Source organism: Sarcophilus harrisii, chromosome 2 (genome assembly GCF_902635505.1).
Source record: "Sarcophilus harrisii chromosome 2, mSarHar1.11, whole genome shotgun sequence".
In the NCBI taxonomy this organism is placed as follows: domain Eukaryota; kingdom Metazoa; phylum Chordata; class Mammalia; order Dasyuromorphia; family Dasyuridae; genus Sarcophilus; species Sarcophilus harrisii.
The window spans coordinates 482299425-482315252 of record NC_045427.1 but is presented as its reverse complement, the minus strand read 5'-3'; the positions used below and the strand labels follow the sequence as shown (position 1 = coordinate 482315252).

At 37.5% G+C, this 15828-nt stretch overlaps 1 protein-coding gene across 1 annotated transcript; it reads right to left on the bottom strand.

Annotated features, from left to right (window-relative positions):
• Positions 1 to 2325: 2325 nt before the first annotated feature.
• On the bottom strand, positions 2326 to 14797 carry EXOSC2 (exosome component 2). Its single transcript, XM_003757404.3, has 9 exons — positions 14639 to 14797; positions 13811 to 13912; positions 11853 to 11898; positions 10645 to 10734; positions 8163 to 8228; positions 7544 to 7612; positions 6012 to 6188; positions 4524 to 4652; positions 2326 to 2941 (listed from the first exon to the last, which is right to left on the bottom strand). Exons 1-9 carry the CDS (start codon positions 14758 to 14760, stop codon positions 2861 to 2863), a joined length of 882 nt encoding a protein of 293 aa, XP_003757452.1. The 5' UTR covers positions 14761 to 14797; the 3' UTR covers positions 2326 to 2860.
• Positions 14798 to 15828: the final 1031 nt, after the last annotated feature.

The window sequence follows — 15828 nt, the reverse complement described above, 5'->3', positions numbered from 1 at the left end:
TATTCTAGAAAAATAAAATGATGCCCACTGATTTAGGAATAAAGGAACTGGCTCATATTTTACTGAGTGGGTCATGAAATTTTGGATGTCATTACTGTTATATATATTTTACTTACACAGCACAGTATAATATAGTACTCGCAAAAATAAAACTTGCTTTACCCAATAAAAAATTTCGAAGAATTTACAAAGAATTTAACAAAAATGGCTACTCTTATTGAGGGGAAACTATGAATGTTCAAATCTTCCATTGTGCTGCCAACTTAAATGTTCAGTGAGCTACAGATTCCCACAAGCAAAGAATACTGTGTTGTGAACAAAAAAAGCTTGATAACCACTGGGTTAGTACGTTGCAAGAGACAAGGAATATGAGGAATTCAGAGGAGCATGTAAAGACAATAACTAGGTAAAGAAAGCAGGACCAAAGAAAAAATACATCCCATTATAACGTAAAAGGAAAGAATAAAAGGATAAAGCATATGGCCTGTAATTATAGTAACAAAGCTTTGATTTAAGAGTTCAGAAAGGTATCTTGCTAGCTTCTTTGCAGAAACGGAAGTCATGAGTATGGGACACTACATATCATGTTAGACTCATTTGATCTTAGTTTTGCTAAACTAAGTTTTTTTTTCCCATTTAAAAAATTCTGTTATGGTTCACTGGGGAAGGGAGAAGAAACGGATATGTTCAGTATTGAACATAATCTAAAAATAAATGTCAATAAGAAAAGTTAACAGCTATTTCTATGTAATAGTTAACTAAAATTTATTTGGCATTTGAGAAACACCTGGATTCAAGGTCTGCCTCTAAAACATATTATTTGTATTATTAATCAATTTCTCAGTACTTCAAGAAACCCTCTTAAGACTTGTTACATTACAAATCTGCATTTTTAACGAATTTGTTTTGTGAAATGAATTTCCATATCAGAAGTTCTTTGTACTAATAAAATCTCAGGTTTTAATGGCAAAAAAATTTTTTTCAACAAACATTTATTGAACATCAATGTGTGCACAGCAACATAACATGGTCCCTGCCCTTAAGGGGCTTACAATCCGGTCCCAAACAAAACCCCTCAATCAGGCATGTTAGACCACAAGCAAGCTTCCTCTTCTGTCCTTTCATTTCTCTCATATTATGAGCTAGAATTTTTTTTTTTTTGCTGAGACAATTGAGGTTAAGTGACTTGCCCAGGATCACACAACTAGAAAATGTTAAGTATCTGAGCTCAAATTTGAACTCGGGTCCTCCTGACTTCAGGGCTGGTGCTCTATCTACTGTGCCACCTAGCTGCCCCTTAGAAAATTATTCTTTAAAAATACAGAGAACTATTAAATAGAAGTTGAAAACACAGCTACAGAAATAATTTCACTATGAAAACTCACTCAAAACAGACTGACAGAAATTAGGAACAAGAGTGACATGTTTGGGGTCATGGGTAACTATATAAGGAAAACTAATGTGCTCTTCCAAGAAAAATTATCCAATGTATAGTCAAATTCAGTGTGGGAAAATATAACCCAAAGAACAAATAAAAGACTATTGTGTTTTTCTTTCAAATTATTCAGGTGGGGTGTGATGTGACAAAACTGTCAGTAGCCATCCTTCACTCAAATCAGCCCCCAACAAAAAAAGCAGAAACCAAATTCTAGGACTTCCACCAGTATAACAAAACAAAATGTGCCCATATAGACTTTTTCTTTCTTTCTTTTTTTTTTTTTTTTGGCTGAGGAAATTGGTATTAAGAGACTTGTCCAGGATCACAGGGATAGGAAGTATTAAGAGTCTGAGGGCAGATTTGAACTCAGGTCTTCCTGACTCCAGGCCAGTGCTCTATACACTGCCCCATCTAGCTGCCCCTAGAAAACCTTTAAAAACAACTCTTTCAACAATGTAACCAACAGCACATTAAAAAAACTGCACATGAATGTCAAGTCCCCCCAAAAAGCTGTGTCAAAATTATTGTCTCTGCTTCATTTTGTTCCTCTTTATCAGACTCAATTAATTCATTCTCTCTAACATCATTCGAAGGTGACTTGTAAATCAATGACGGCAATTCAAGTATCCAGCAGAGTCTATATAAATAATCTCTTTCTGGGCAGAACTAAGATTTTTGGTGAAGAGGATTCCACTCTTTTAAAGATAAATCTAAAATCCAATCTCAGGGTGGTAAGGCAATATTCATCAAAGTTAAATCTATACTTTTAAAGTAGTCCATTAAATGGAATGCAAAATTCCAATTGGGTAAGCTGCCACTATTTAGATTTAAATATTAAAAAAACTCATTAAAATACAAGTGGAATGTGATGTTTTTGCTCAAAACAGCAAGCCTGAAAAGTAACATTTGGGGTCAGAGTTGCTATGTCTTTTATAGGGCCAATTTCATGGGTCACTGGGTTTATTTACATTGTTATGTTTGAATGATGGTGGGTGGAAAACAAAGGATTCTCTTTACTATTCCAGGAAGTGAAACACAGTCTGGCAGGGAACATCACATACTTTTAATCAGTTGAAACTGCCATCTAGTGCTTGGATTCAAACTACAACTAAAGAGTCCAAAGGCACAATTTTCCACCTATGTTCTTAACACCCTCATTTCTTAACACCCTGATAAAAAAGAAAGAACAGTTATAGGTAAGAGAAGAACGCCTGTCAGTGTTGATGAAATGATTCTTTTCTTGGCTCCTCATTTAGCTTAATGCTAGGTGTCCATCACAGTGTATTCTTTGCATTTATTGATCAAAATTTCTATCTAAAAAATTGCCATGTTCCAACTAAGATCCAGACACAGAACTAAGCTGTATCCAAAAACTGCGTCAGCCAAAAATATATAGCATTCTTCATCTCCAGATTCCTTTCCTTATCCCTCCTGTTCCAAAAGTCTCTGTCGAGTTTCCATTACAATTTCTTCCATTATCTCTGGTTTTAAAATGTCCTTGATCTAAAAGAGAAAAGATAAAATTGCTCATATAGATAAGAAACCGAAATGAAGCATACAACCAAGTTTTATAAATTACACCTAACACAGAGAAAACAAACTAATACAAAAGGAAGAAGTAAAAGAAACTGGCCCAGAAAACAGAATAGGCTATAAATTACAATAAAAAACTTTTATTAAATTCCTACTATGCACTAAGCATTATAGTTGAAAACAGAGATACAAAGACAAAAATGAAACATTCTCTTGCCCTTAAAGAATTCTGAACAGGAAAGCCAATGTAAGTATTCACAACATAAATATAAGGCAAATTTTTGAAGGGAGGAAGCCTTGGGGAATATAGAAGAGAACACAAAAAGTGTCATTGTAATACATTGAGCAGTTTTGAAGGAAATACAGGGTTCTAAGAGTTAAATATGATAAGGGATTACATTCTAAATTATGTGGAACAGCTGATACAAAGATGTGGAGGTGGGAGATGGAGTTATATATGTGAGAAACTGAGTTTCTCATTCAGTTCGGACTGTGGAGTACTAGAAACAAAGTAATGCAAAATAAAGTTAAACAGAAAGGTTGGGGCCAAGTTGTGAAGGTATTTGAAAATCAAACACTTTATTTTATTCTAAAAATAAAAGGGAATAATTGCAGTTTCACAGAGAGATTGTCAAATCTGCATGTTACCAAAGTCACAATAGCACCTGTGTGGAAGGAGGATGGTTTGGACAAGGCTGAGATTTAAGGCAGAACTTTCAGTTGAGAAGCTGTTACAATAATTCAGGTAAAAGATGATAAACGGCTGACCTAGGAAGGTAGCTCTGGAACTAGAGAGAATCAGATAAATACAGGAGATATGGTAAGGTAGAAACAGCAAGATTTGGTAAAATAGCAAAATTTGGTATTTGACTGGATATGAGGGGTAAGGAATGGACAGAAATTGCTGAAATTACAGCATTAGCTAATAAATCAAAAGGATTCTCTCTGTTGAGCAGTATAAAGATACTATTTTACAAGAAATTAAGAAACCTAAGTAGTAAAACCTGGAACTAATCTGTTATGGAATCATTTTTCAGTCATGCCCAACACTTTATGACCCCATTTGGGCTTTTCTTGACAAAGATAATGAAGTGATTTGCCATTTCCTTTTCTGGCTTGTTTTACAGAGGAGGAAACTGAGATAAACAGAGTTAAGTGATTTGCCCAGGGTCACACACAGTTAATGTTTGAGGCCAGATTTGAACTGGGATCTCTAGACTCTGGCCCAGACTCTGACATTCTGCCACTAAGCTGTCCCACTGGAACTAATAAACATTTACCCTACCTGATCTTGTAGTTGCCAGATGCTGAAAAAAAATCCCAAAGATTTGCTCATTTATAAATAAGGAATTTATCACAAAACATTTAATAAGGAGGCAGCTGTGTTTGACTCAGATTTTCACCATATGTTTTCACATTAATATACAGAAGTACATTTGGGAAGACTGCTCAATGCCTTTGGTGTGATTAAGAGAGAGAGACCTTATTTCATTTTTGCCATAAAACTGTTTAGAGCAGATAGTGAAATATGAAGAACAACCCAACTGAATACCTGATGGGAAAGAGATGCTTCATAGCAGTACAAAAGGCTAGTGTCAAATAACATCATCTTCTGAGCCACCAGGGCGACAATACAATTTCGGAGTCGAGAAATCACCTCCCGATCAGAGAGTGGTACTGGCTAAAGATAAAAGAAGAAAATTTTTTTGGGGGGAAAAAAAAAAGAAAAATGTACTCAGTGTCAACCATATAAAGACACAGGACAAAAATGACCCCCCAAAAAGTGACAAGATCAAAACTTAAACCATACATTAGAAAAAAAGGACAGACCTGATGGTTCCAATTTCCTCATGCTACCCCCTGACCTTGCATTCCCATCAGCTTTAATTCTGACCTATCATTCAAGCCCCAACTCAGACAACTTGTTCATGAAGTATTCCCTAAATGCTCCCATGCAGAAGCTATCCTCTCTTCTATACTCACATTTTCTACATATCAAAGAATCTATCAAATCTATCTCATAACATATTTATGTAAATGTCTCATCTCATCAACTTAACTATAAGATCCATAAGGGCTCATTTAATCACCCTAAATATTTCTTTATCTGCAAAATGAGAATAATATTTTCATTACCCCCCCTCACAGAGTCCTTGTGGGGATCAAATGAGATAGCACATGTCAAAGCTATTCTCAACTATCATTTAGATTCGCCACAAGACTTTGTACACAGTAAGCACTTGATAAACAATGGCTGAATGAGTAGAGTCTAAATTAATTACATTGAAGAGAATGATCCAAAAGAGATGAATAAGGATGAGTTCATCTCATTCATTACAAAGTAAAATCTTTGGATATCACCCTAGGCCTGCCTATTATTTTTGCTAACAATCAATTGGTCAAAAATGTAAATCTTTTCTGAACAAAGAATGATGTGGAATATACAGCTCTCAAGGCAATTCAGAACATATCCAATCAAGAGGCAGGTTAAAAACACGCCACACCCAAAATTCTTTCAGTTTCAGCCATTCTGGAGAACAATTTGGAACTCTGCCCAAAGGGCTATAAAACCACACATATCATTTGACCTAACAATGCCACTATTAGGCACATATCCCCAAAGAGATAAAGAACAAAACAAAACAGGAAAAGGACTTTTGGTACAAAAATATTTACACAGCTCTTTTCTCTGGACAAAGAACTAGAAATTGAGAGGATGCCCATCAATTAGGGAATGGCTGAACAAATTGAGATATGTGATTATGATGGAATATTATTGTTCTATGGAAATGATGAGCAGGATGCTTTCAGAAAAATATGGAAAGTCCTCCATGAGCTTATGCAAAGTGAAACGTACTATGTACAAATTAACAGCTGTGAATGACTGCAATTCTCAGCAATACAATGATCCAAGACAACTCTAAAGAACTTATAATGAAAAATGTTATCCACACCTAGAGAAAGAACTGACTGTGTCAGAATTCTTTCAGTTGTTAGTTATTTACTCACCCACACTGATTGTAATAGTCTGACTTCTCACCTCTAGATTGGCAATAAAGCCCCCTACTTCTTCTTCTCTCTGCTCAGGAGTTGGGTAGATCCAGATGAAGCCATTATTGCCCAAAATCACAGAGGCACCACAAGGCAAGTCATGGAAATGGGTCTTCTGTCGTTTCACCAGAGAAGGGGAAACCTGGACAAGAACTCCCTGCCCAAGCTAAGATATAAATAAACAAATAATGAATTTATTGTTAATAAATCAGCAGAGGTTGTCCTTGTATATATCATATACAAATTGACCTCTGAAAATTAAAAATTTCATTCAGAGTTGAAGTTGATTATAAACTAAGTATAATCCGAAATCCTTTCCCCATTCCAGATTTGCCTGCTCAAAAGCAATTGTTCTCTCACATATATACACATGCAAACACAACCATGTGTGATTATTTAAGTGTAAATTTTTGTGTGCATGTATATATCATATACATATATATACACATATATATATCAAAAGCTAAATTTTTTTTATAATAGAATCTATATGATGACTCAAAATTCAATTTCTACATCACGTTCATATATTGTATAAACATTATACATGTTTAATATCTGCTGATTATTGAAAACTTTTTAAAATCAGATTAAAAAGATTTTAAAATCTTTTTAAAAACAGTCTGTATCATTTTAGTGCAATTAAATCCATGATGCAATTCAGCTAAGGTTAAGGCTTTTATCACCAGTTGGTTTTGTCCCATTCCCTTGTCATTCCCTGCCCAAGGGAGAAGAAATGTCAAATCCAGCCTTCACAACAAAGGTTTTGGTAGCATTATCTTCAACAACAAAGGATGACAGCCCACAATGTAAAACAGAGTTTCGTTCCATATTTGAAGACTTCGGAATACTGGGAGATGTAACAACTTTCCCAAGGAAAGATTTCTTTGTTCTACTTCAAAAAATTAAAAACATATAAACCCTACTATATCACAGGGTTTTTGTTTTTTTTAAAGAAAATATGTTTTTTAAAAAAGACACTTTAATAATATAGCCTGATAATAATTTGAACCTCCTACAGACCTCTGCTCCTGCATAGAATACCATTTTGAGAGTTCAAGTAACAAAATTAATTTTACCAGAAGCAATATCATTTATATTTTTAAATGTTTATATTATCTTAAAGCCTTCTATTTTATCCAACCTAGACTAGGTGCCACTGTGAATTTATTTTCCCTAAGAAGGAATGGCATTAACAATGTTTTATGGACTACACTGGCTCCAATTTCACTAAAGCAAGTTCAAGGGAGAATCATTCCTCTGTCAGAGAAGCAAGATTTTTTTCAGTTTCTCCAATATCATAGTTTCAAGGATATTCCACACATGTTGCTTCTGACCTCTTCTGATCTTAAGCCACAGAACACTGGGGTCAAAATGATATGTGTGGTACCAAGCCCACATTCCCATTTCTAAAAGGCTCAGAGGGTTACAGATTGTACCAGGGATTCAGAAAAAGGCTTGCAGGCCCTATCATAAAGAGGATGAAAATGGCAGTAAGAAGGTTTTAAAAATACTACTCACTTTTCCATACTTTAGACTCCTGGTATGTAGAGACACAGCACCATCAGAAAATACAGCCTGGACTTCAGCCTAGCCTAATGATGAAGGAAGTAACTGTAGTCTGCAACTTATACCTCTCCATTCTCATTTTAAAATACCTTCTCATCACCCACATCCCACATTCCCTTCCCTCACATTGGTTTGATTTATTTTCCATTTTCAACATGCCCTCCCTGAAAACCTGTTCTGGTTCTAAACCACACTAATTAGGAATACTATGACCTACTCATTCTCCTTTAGCCAGAATTGACATCTTGGTCTGAAAAAAACACCCTTTTTCATGGGGATAAATGGCCACCTTACAGTTAAAGTGAATTTTCCCATCTAACCTAAAGTTCAGGTTACCATGAACTTGTCATAAAGAAATAGCTGAGCCAGACTAGGTGGTACATAAAAGAGATGACAGAGTTTATGAGAAAAGTGAAGAAATTATTCATCAGCATCCATAACCTTGGTTTTAAGCTCACCTGTGACTGTGAAAATTCTTAGGCTTATCACATCACTTAAATTCAATTTCAATTATATTTTTGTCACTCTTTACAGAACTAGAAAGGTGCCAAACTACAAAATCTAAGGATACACTGATAAGATCCCCTTCCCGTAAGAAGTCCCTCATTGCAAGTTCATCTTCTGCAGATCTTCTTCTCTGAAATACACAAGGAAACAAAAATGTTATTTACATCAACTCACAGAAACAAATTTCCCCAGATCTTATTTCTTTTTTCTCCTTCTGAAGATATATACTAGAGCTATACAGGGTATCCCAAAAGTCTTGAGGTAGCTTTAATAATCAAATAACATCAGCTACCAAGATACCAAGATGCCCTGAACTGTCTTAGGCATCTTGGGATCACAGTGAAGAAAGCAATAGCCAAAATTCTGGAAGATTCAAATTTGAATCTTGAATAGACACCGGCTATGTGGATGACCCTGGGCAAGCTTCTCAGTTCCTTATCTGTAAAATGAGATGGCCTGTAAGGTCTTTTCCGGCCCTAAATCTAGAATCCTATGATCCCCCAAAATAACTGTGGCAATGGAAGAATCAGAAGAATAATCTTAAGAATACTAGTCTAATCTTGTTGCTTTGTCCCTCCCTGTATGCTAGTCTACGCATCTATAAAAAATAAAGAGGTCTGTATTATATCATTCAGAGGGGCCTCCTTCATTTCTTAAGCACAGCAGCAGAACTATGATACCTCAATCAATCAAAAGTAGCCACCTCTGTCTTTCTGTCTCGTTTCTCCTCCCCCCTCCCTTTCATGTCCAATTTTCATATAACACAAAACTGGAAGGGAAACCTAGCACAATTAGGACACAAAAGGATCTAGCCAGGATGGAAAAGAGGGGTAGATCTAATAAGCTGATGTTTGTTTTATCTTGTTTTCATTTGGCTGAGAACCAAATGTTGGATTTTGTTGGTACAGGAAACTCCTAGGGAGGAAACTCCTCTAAACCAAGAAAGATCAGCATTTGTTCTGCAACTTCTGGTTTCAGGCCTGGCATGGAGCAACAAGAGGTGAAGGGCTTAGAGAAGGTCACAGCCAGGCTTCTTGGGATGGAAATTTAATAGAAATATAAAACCCTATACAAAAAAAATTCACAAGTATAGCTTGGGAAAATTCTACAAAGACAATAGTTTGGGAAGTTTTAATGAAACTCTAATTTCAATGAGTCAACAACAGTAAGACAAGGCAAGTCAAAAAAATTAATTTAATTTTGGATTGAACAAAGTAAGTGGTCCAGTGTCCAATAGACAGGAGGTAATAGTCATGACATATTCTTTGCTGGTTATATCAAGAGTTTATTATTATTGTTATTAAGTTTTTTTGTTATTAAGTATTACAAAGGTAGCAGAAGAGGGAGACCCAGATGTTGAAGAAGTTGGAGGACGAATGACTAGCAAATATCTGAATGAAAAGAGATTTTGAGAGAGGAGACTTATCAGCAGTCTTCATAGGGCTGTCACTTATGACCCTATGACTGCTAAGTGTGTGGTGCTTAGCAAGTATGTGGTACATACAAGTCACTTACTACATACTTGTAGCCTGGACTGGCACAAAAAAGATTTAGATTTGTTCTATTCAGCCTCAGAGGGAGCACCATGAACAACAGGTTGAAGTTATCATGCCTCAGTGGAAAAGGGAAGCAGTTGGGTTGAATTCCATCTCTGATGCTAACTTATCTAGACTACGCTTCTTGGGCTTGTTTTCTAATCTACAAAATGACAATGTGACTTAAAGTGCCTGAGTCACAAGCAATCACTACCTGAGCACAATGGCTGTGGCCATCACTGTCATTACTGTAAAGTAACAGAGACACAGATCTGGGGTTCAGGATGGGAGTATCCTTCTTATAATGGCACAGGCTGCCTCAGGAACTTGTTAGTTCCCTGTTAATGGAAGTCATTAAGCACAGGATAAGTGACCATTTGTCAGAGAAGAGGTAGAAAGTACTTCTGTTCAGATACAAGATGAATCTGATGATTTCTGAGCTCTCTTGCAACAGAGATTTTGTAATCCTCCTCTTCTTTCTTCTACTCTATCCTAAGACTGCCAATGACTATCCAAAGGAATAAGTGTACTCAGATATGAAAATCCAGCTATATAAAGATAGAAAAATTAGGAGTTTTAAACAACTTTTCAAAAGGCTTGTTATAGGATTCCTTTAAAGAAAGCTTCTCATAATAAACTTACATCATGAGTCTATATACTAAAATTTAATTTCCAAAAACATGTTTGTCTGTGTAGAGCACTATAGACTTGGAATATGGAAATAAATAGAAATGGGAGTCTGAGTTCCTATTGTTCCTAGCCTCCCAGATAATATTCCATTGATCTTCCATCTCAAGGATGTCCTTGCTATTACACTAAAGTCAGAATAAACAATGCCTTTGTTGGAAAAATTTAGCCCTTCCTTTGACCACATAAAACAGAATGTTTTAATCCTACTCATAAATGTCTTCTACATTTTCTTCAAGCAATAAGGGAACAAGTATAGAAATTCCAAGCTTTGGCAGCTATGGTTGGTGAGTAGGAAAATGGAATTTAGCTGGAAGCACTCACCAGCTCTCCTCCAGGAAGATTCATGGATGAGAGAAGCAAGACTGAATCCAGCCTAGAATTGGTCTCTACCTTCCACCGCTTCTGCTGAACCTACAAAGTAAGACAGTAAGGTTGTGGCCCCAAAAATTACAGTCTGAATTCCTGCAGCAAAAACAAAGTAAAATACAATTTAACTCATCATATATTAAACAATACAGGATAGCCCTTTACCAAAGATTGTGTCAGAAGTTTGACTATTTTTTCTTTCTTTCTTTCTTTTCTTTTTTTTTTTTTTTAAAGCACATAATCTCTATGAACTGGTCCAGCAATTCTGAAAAGCAGTTTGGATCTTTGCCCCAAAAGTCACTCAAATTGTTTATATATATTATTTGAACCACCAATAACAATTCTAAGCCTATAAACCAAAGAAACAAAAGAAAGGGAGAAAAATCCCTATGTATGAAAATAGTTATAGTAGTTCTCTCTGTTGTAGCAAAGAATTGGAAACAAAAAGGGCATTCAATTGACTGGGGAACAACCAAACAGCCTATAGTATAGGAAAGTAGTGAAGACTGAACTGTAAGAAAGGATGAAAGAAACCATTTCAGAGAAAGTTAGAAAGACTTGTGTGAACTGAGGATGAATGAAGTGAACTTTTTAAAAAAAAATTCAACTCAAAAGACTTAAGTTTCACCACTAACCACACACAAGTCTAGAGAAGTTCACCAGCAATGAAGCGTGATACCTACCTCCTGACAGAAGGGTGATGAGTCCAAGATACAGAATTATATATACATTTTAGGACTTGGCAAATGTCCTGACTACACTTACTTGCACAAGCAAAATAGCTTTAAAAGTTAACATGACAACTGAAATATGTAAGGAATTTATAGTTTCACACATAATCATCTTCATATATATATATATATATATGAATGTTCCCTTACTTTGCTTGTGAAATTTAGAATGATCTTTTTCTAAAGCAAACTGCCTATTCTGATTTTTCTTTCACAACATGACTAATATGAAGATATGTTTGAGATGATTGTACACATATAATCTATATCAGATTGCTTACTGTCATGGAGAGGGAGAAGGTTAAAAAGAGAGGGAGAAAAAAAATTGACTATCTTACAAAAATGAATGTTGAAAATTATCTTATATATAATTTTTAAAATAAAATAGTATTAATGGGGGGGAAAAGGCAAACTACTTGACTGAAACTTTACCTCTGTGATTCTCCCCACCACAATGTCTCCCACTTCACCATTATACCTGAAAGAGAAAACAAGTCAATCATTAGAAAATTTGAATTTTTTCAATTTCCTTTAGTATGAATTTAATAATTATGAACATACATGCACATTTCAGCATAGAAATGATTAAAAACAAGGTCTGTATAAAAAAGTTTAAATTTCTGTAATAGTTTGGGGTTTTCAAAGCATATATTAAATTTATGTTGGAGGTAGCAAAACTGTTCTAGGTGTCTCAACTGGAACTTTTTTCTATGTACTTTTAAAAAAATATTCTGTCAATGTTCTTTTCTTTTTTTCTATAAATCTATCATTGCCTACTCTTAACACCAATAAAAAGCCTCCACGACAAATTAATATAGTGAAACAAAACAATTCAATATACTAGCCATATTTGAAAATATATGTCTCATCCTGTACTTCTAGACCATCATTTTCTTTCTTTCTTTTTTTTTTTAAATTTAATAGCCTTTTATTTACAGGTTATATGTATGAGTAACTTTACAGCATTAACAATTGCCAAACCTCTTGTTCCAATTTTTCCCCTCTTACCCTCCCACCCCCTCCCCTAGATGGCAGGATGACCAGTAGATGTTAAATATATTAAAATATAAATTAGATACACAATAAGTATACATGACCAAAACGTTATTTTGCTGTACAAAAAGAATCAGACTCTGAAATATTGTACAATTAGCTTGTGAAGGAAATCAAAAATGCAGGTGGGCATAAATATAGGGATTGGGAATTCAATGTAATGGTTTTTAGTCATCTCCCAGAGTTCTTTCGCTGGGCATAGCTAGTTCAGTTCATTACTGCTCCATTAGAAATGATTTGTAGACCATCATTTTCTTGACAAGAAGTGTATGGCACATTTTATCATCATTTTTCTAAAGTCACAATTGTTCAGTGCATTGATCAAAGTTTGTAATTATTTTGACTAATAATTAACTACATATTTCTTTATGACCTCTCTTGTATTGTTTTATTTAACTCTTCTGTATCACTGAGTTTTTTAAAGCATTTAAGCCCAATGAGACTACAAGTCCCTTGAGGTCTTTGGCTATATTTTACTTTCCTATATCAACAAGAGTACCTTGAACACAGAGGACGCTCCATGTTTATTTTTTCTTCTGAACTAACAAGCACAAATATGGAACCTCTACATAACCTAACAAAGAAAATTATGGAATATTACTGTTCTGTAAGAAATGACCAACAGGATGATTTCAGAAAGGCCTGGAGAGACTTACACGAACTGATGCTGAGTGAAATGAGCAGGACCAGGAGATCATTATATACGTCAACAACGATACTGTATGATGACCAGTTCTGATGGATCAGGCCATCCTCAGCAACGAGATCAACCAAATCATTTCCAATGGAGTAGGAATGAACTGAACCAGCTATGCCCAGAGAAAGAACTCTGGGAGATGACTAAAAACCATTACATTGAATTCCCAATCCCTATATTTATGCACACATGCATTTTTGATTTCCTAATATATTTAACATCTACTGGTCATCCTGCCATCTAGGGGAGGGGGGGGGGGGGGGGTAAGAGGTGAAAAATTGGAACAAGAGGTTTGGCAATTGTTAATGCTGTAAAGTTACCCATGCATATATCCTGTAAATAAAAGGCTATTAAATAAAAAAAAAAAGAAAAAGAAAAAAGAAAATTATAGCTATGCAAGAGAAGTGTTCATCCGAAGTTAAAGAAACCAAGAACCAAATAAAAAGTTTTGGTCTATTCAAATTCCTGTCACACTTAAACTTCTCTAGAAGTTTCTGCTACTATCCTTTGCACTTAGGCTCTCTCCCCATTTCCGCATTTCCTCCAATCGGTCCTAGTACCTTACAAACCTACATGGAGGGGCCTCCCTCCTAAGGCACAGCTTCTGTGACCTGCCAGCTGGAAGAATGAGTAAACACACCTTGTTTTCAAAGCTTTCACACAAATCAGCTTGTTTACTCTCTCCACAGAGCCTGCCACAGATGCTATAAGCTTCTCATCTCCCATATAGGTACCATGGCCCCTGTGAAGAAAAACACAACGTAATTATTACTCAAGACCCAAGGGCACTCTGCTCTCCATCAGGACAAACAGCCCTTGCTATTTGAGGGCGCCGGGTGTTGTTGCATTTCTCTGCCCCCGTGTCATTTAGCACCGGTCCGGGCGCACAGGAGGGGCTTCGTGAATGTTTGCTGACTGAGCGGCAGATGCATGGACACGCGGGAAGATGCGCAGGAGGATGGGTCGGGTCGCGGAGACTACAAACACGAGGCTATCCAGGAGCAGGCTGGAAGAAGCATGGGCGCGTGCAAGGGCGCTCAGAGAAAGGAGGCGCGCAGGAAGAGACGGAGGGACACGCGGGGCATAGGAGGACGGAGCCACGGACACGAGGCGACTAATTCAGTGGGACCCGTAGGAACAGAGACCCGGAACACAGGGACACACAGAGCCAAATGGGCAACGGGGGAAAGGGGACACGCAGGAACACGAAGGGACACACGGGAACGACAATGGGACGCGCAGGCGCGCGCGGGAACACAGAGCCGGGGACGCGCGGGGACGCGCAGGAGAGGGACACCAAGGATCAGAGACGCAAGGACACGCGGAGACACAAGACCCAAGATGCAGGACCGCTGGGTACGCGAAGAGCCACAAGGGACCAGGGGTGTGGAGGAATAGGTAGGAACGGAGGGGACACGCGTGAGTCGTAGGGAAGAGGCAAGTTAAGGCGAGCGGCCCTGCCACGCACCGCATGAAGCCGGTATCCGTGGTAATCGTGTCCCCGGGAACCACCAAGTGCTTTTGCGTGTCCCTGTCCAGGCTCTCAGGGAGCCGCTGGCGGGCCACAGGAAGCCGGATCTCCATCGCCATCTTGACGCTCACAGGATCGCGCAGGCGCACCTGGCCCTAGAGAAGCTGCTTCCGGTTCCATAACTACTGGCAGCCCGAAAACGAAATAGGGCGGAGCAAAGCGGGAGGCGGGACGGATGGGGGCGGCACTTAGGTAACTACCAATGGGCGTCCACTACTAGGTGGCCATGTTTTTTATTGGCGTGAAGGAGTAAGTACTGAAAATGAGGGGGGAAGGAAAAGTAAAGTTCCAGTAGTTACCACTGGCGACCCCTCCCCCACCAATGTGTACGTTGGTTCCAATACAAGGTCTTCATGGGGACTGGACTGTTAAATGGTCAAAGGGTGTGTGAGTGGCGAATCTCGGAGCTAAAATGACAGAAAAAGAAAATTACAGGTGTGGGAGAGGATGCGGGAAGACTGGAGCGCTGACGCACTCGCTGCTGGTAGGGTTGCGAGCTCATCCAACCGTCCTGGGGTGCAATGTGTAACTGCCCCCGGTTCTGAACCCTTTGCCCTGGCAATGCCGTTATTAGACTATTAGGTCCGTATGGAAACGAAAATGAAGAAAAGGGGAAAGTCCGACCCTATTTTTTTTTTTTTTACATAACCAAACCGTTATTTTGCTGTACAAAAAGAATCAGACTCTGAATTATTGTACAATTAGCTTGTGAAGGAAATCAAAAATGCAGGTGGGCATAAATATAGGGATTGGGAATTCAATGTAATGGTTTTTAGTCATCACCCAGAGTTCTTTCTCTGGGCGTAGCTAGTTCAGTTCATTACTGCTCCATTAGAAATGATTTGGTTGATCTCGTTGCTGAGGATGGCCTGGTCCATCAGAACTGGTCATCATCTAGTATTGTTGTTGAAGTATATAATGATCTCCTGGTCCTACTCATTTCACTCAGCATCAGTTCGTGTAAGTCTCTCTATGCCTTTCTGAAATCATCCTGCTGGTCATTTCTTACAGAACAATAATATTCCATAACATTCATATACCACAATTTATTCAGCCATTCTCCAACTGATGGACATCCATTCAGTTTCCAGTTTCTAGCCACTACAAAAAGGGCTGCCACAAACATT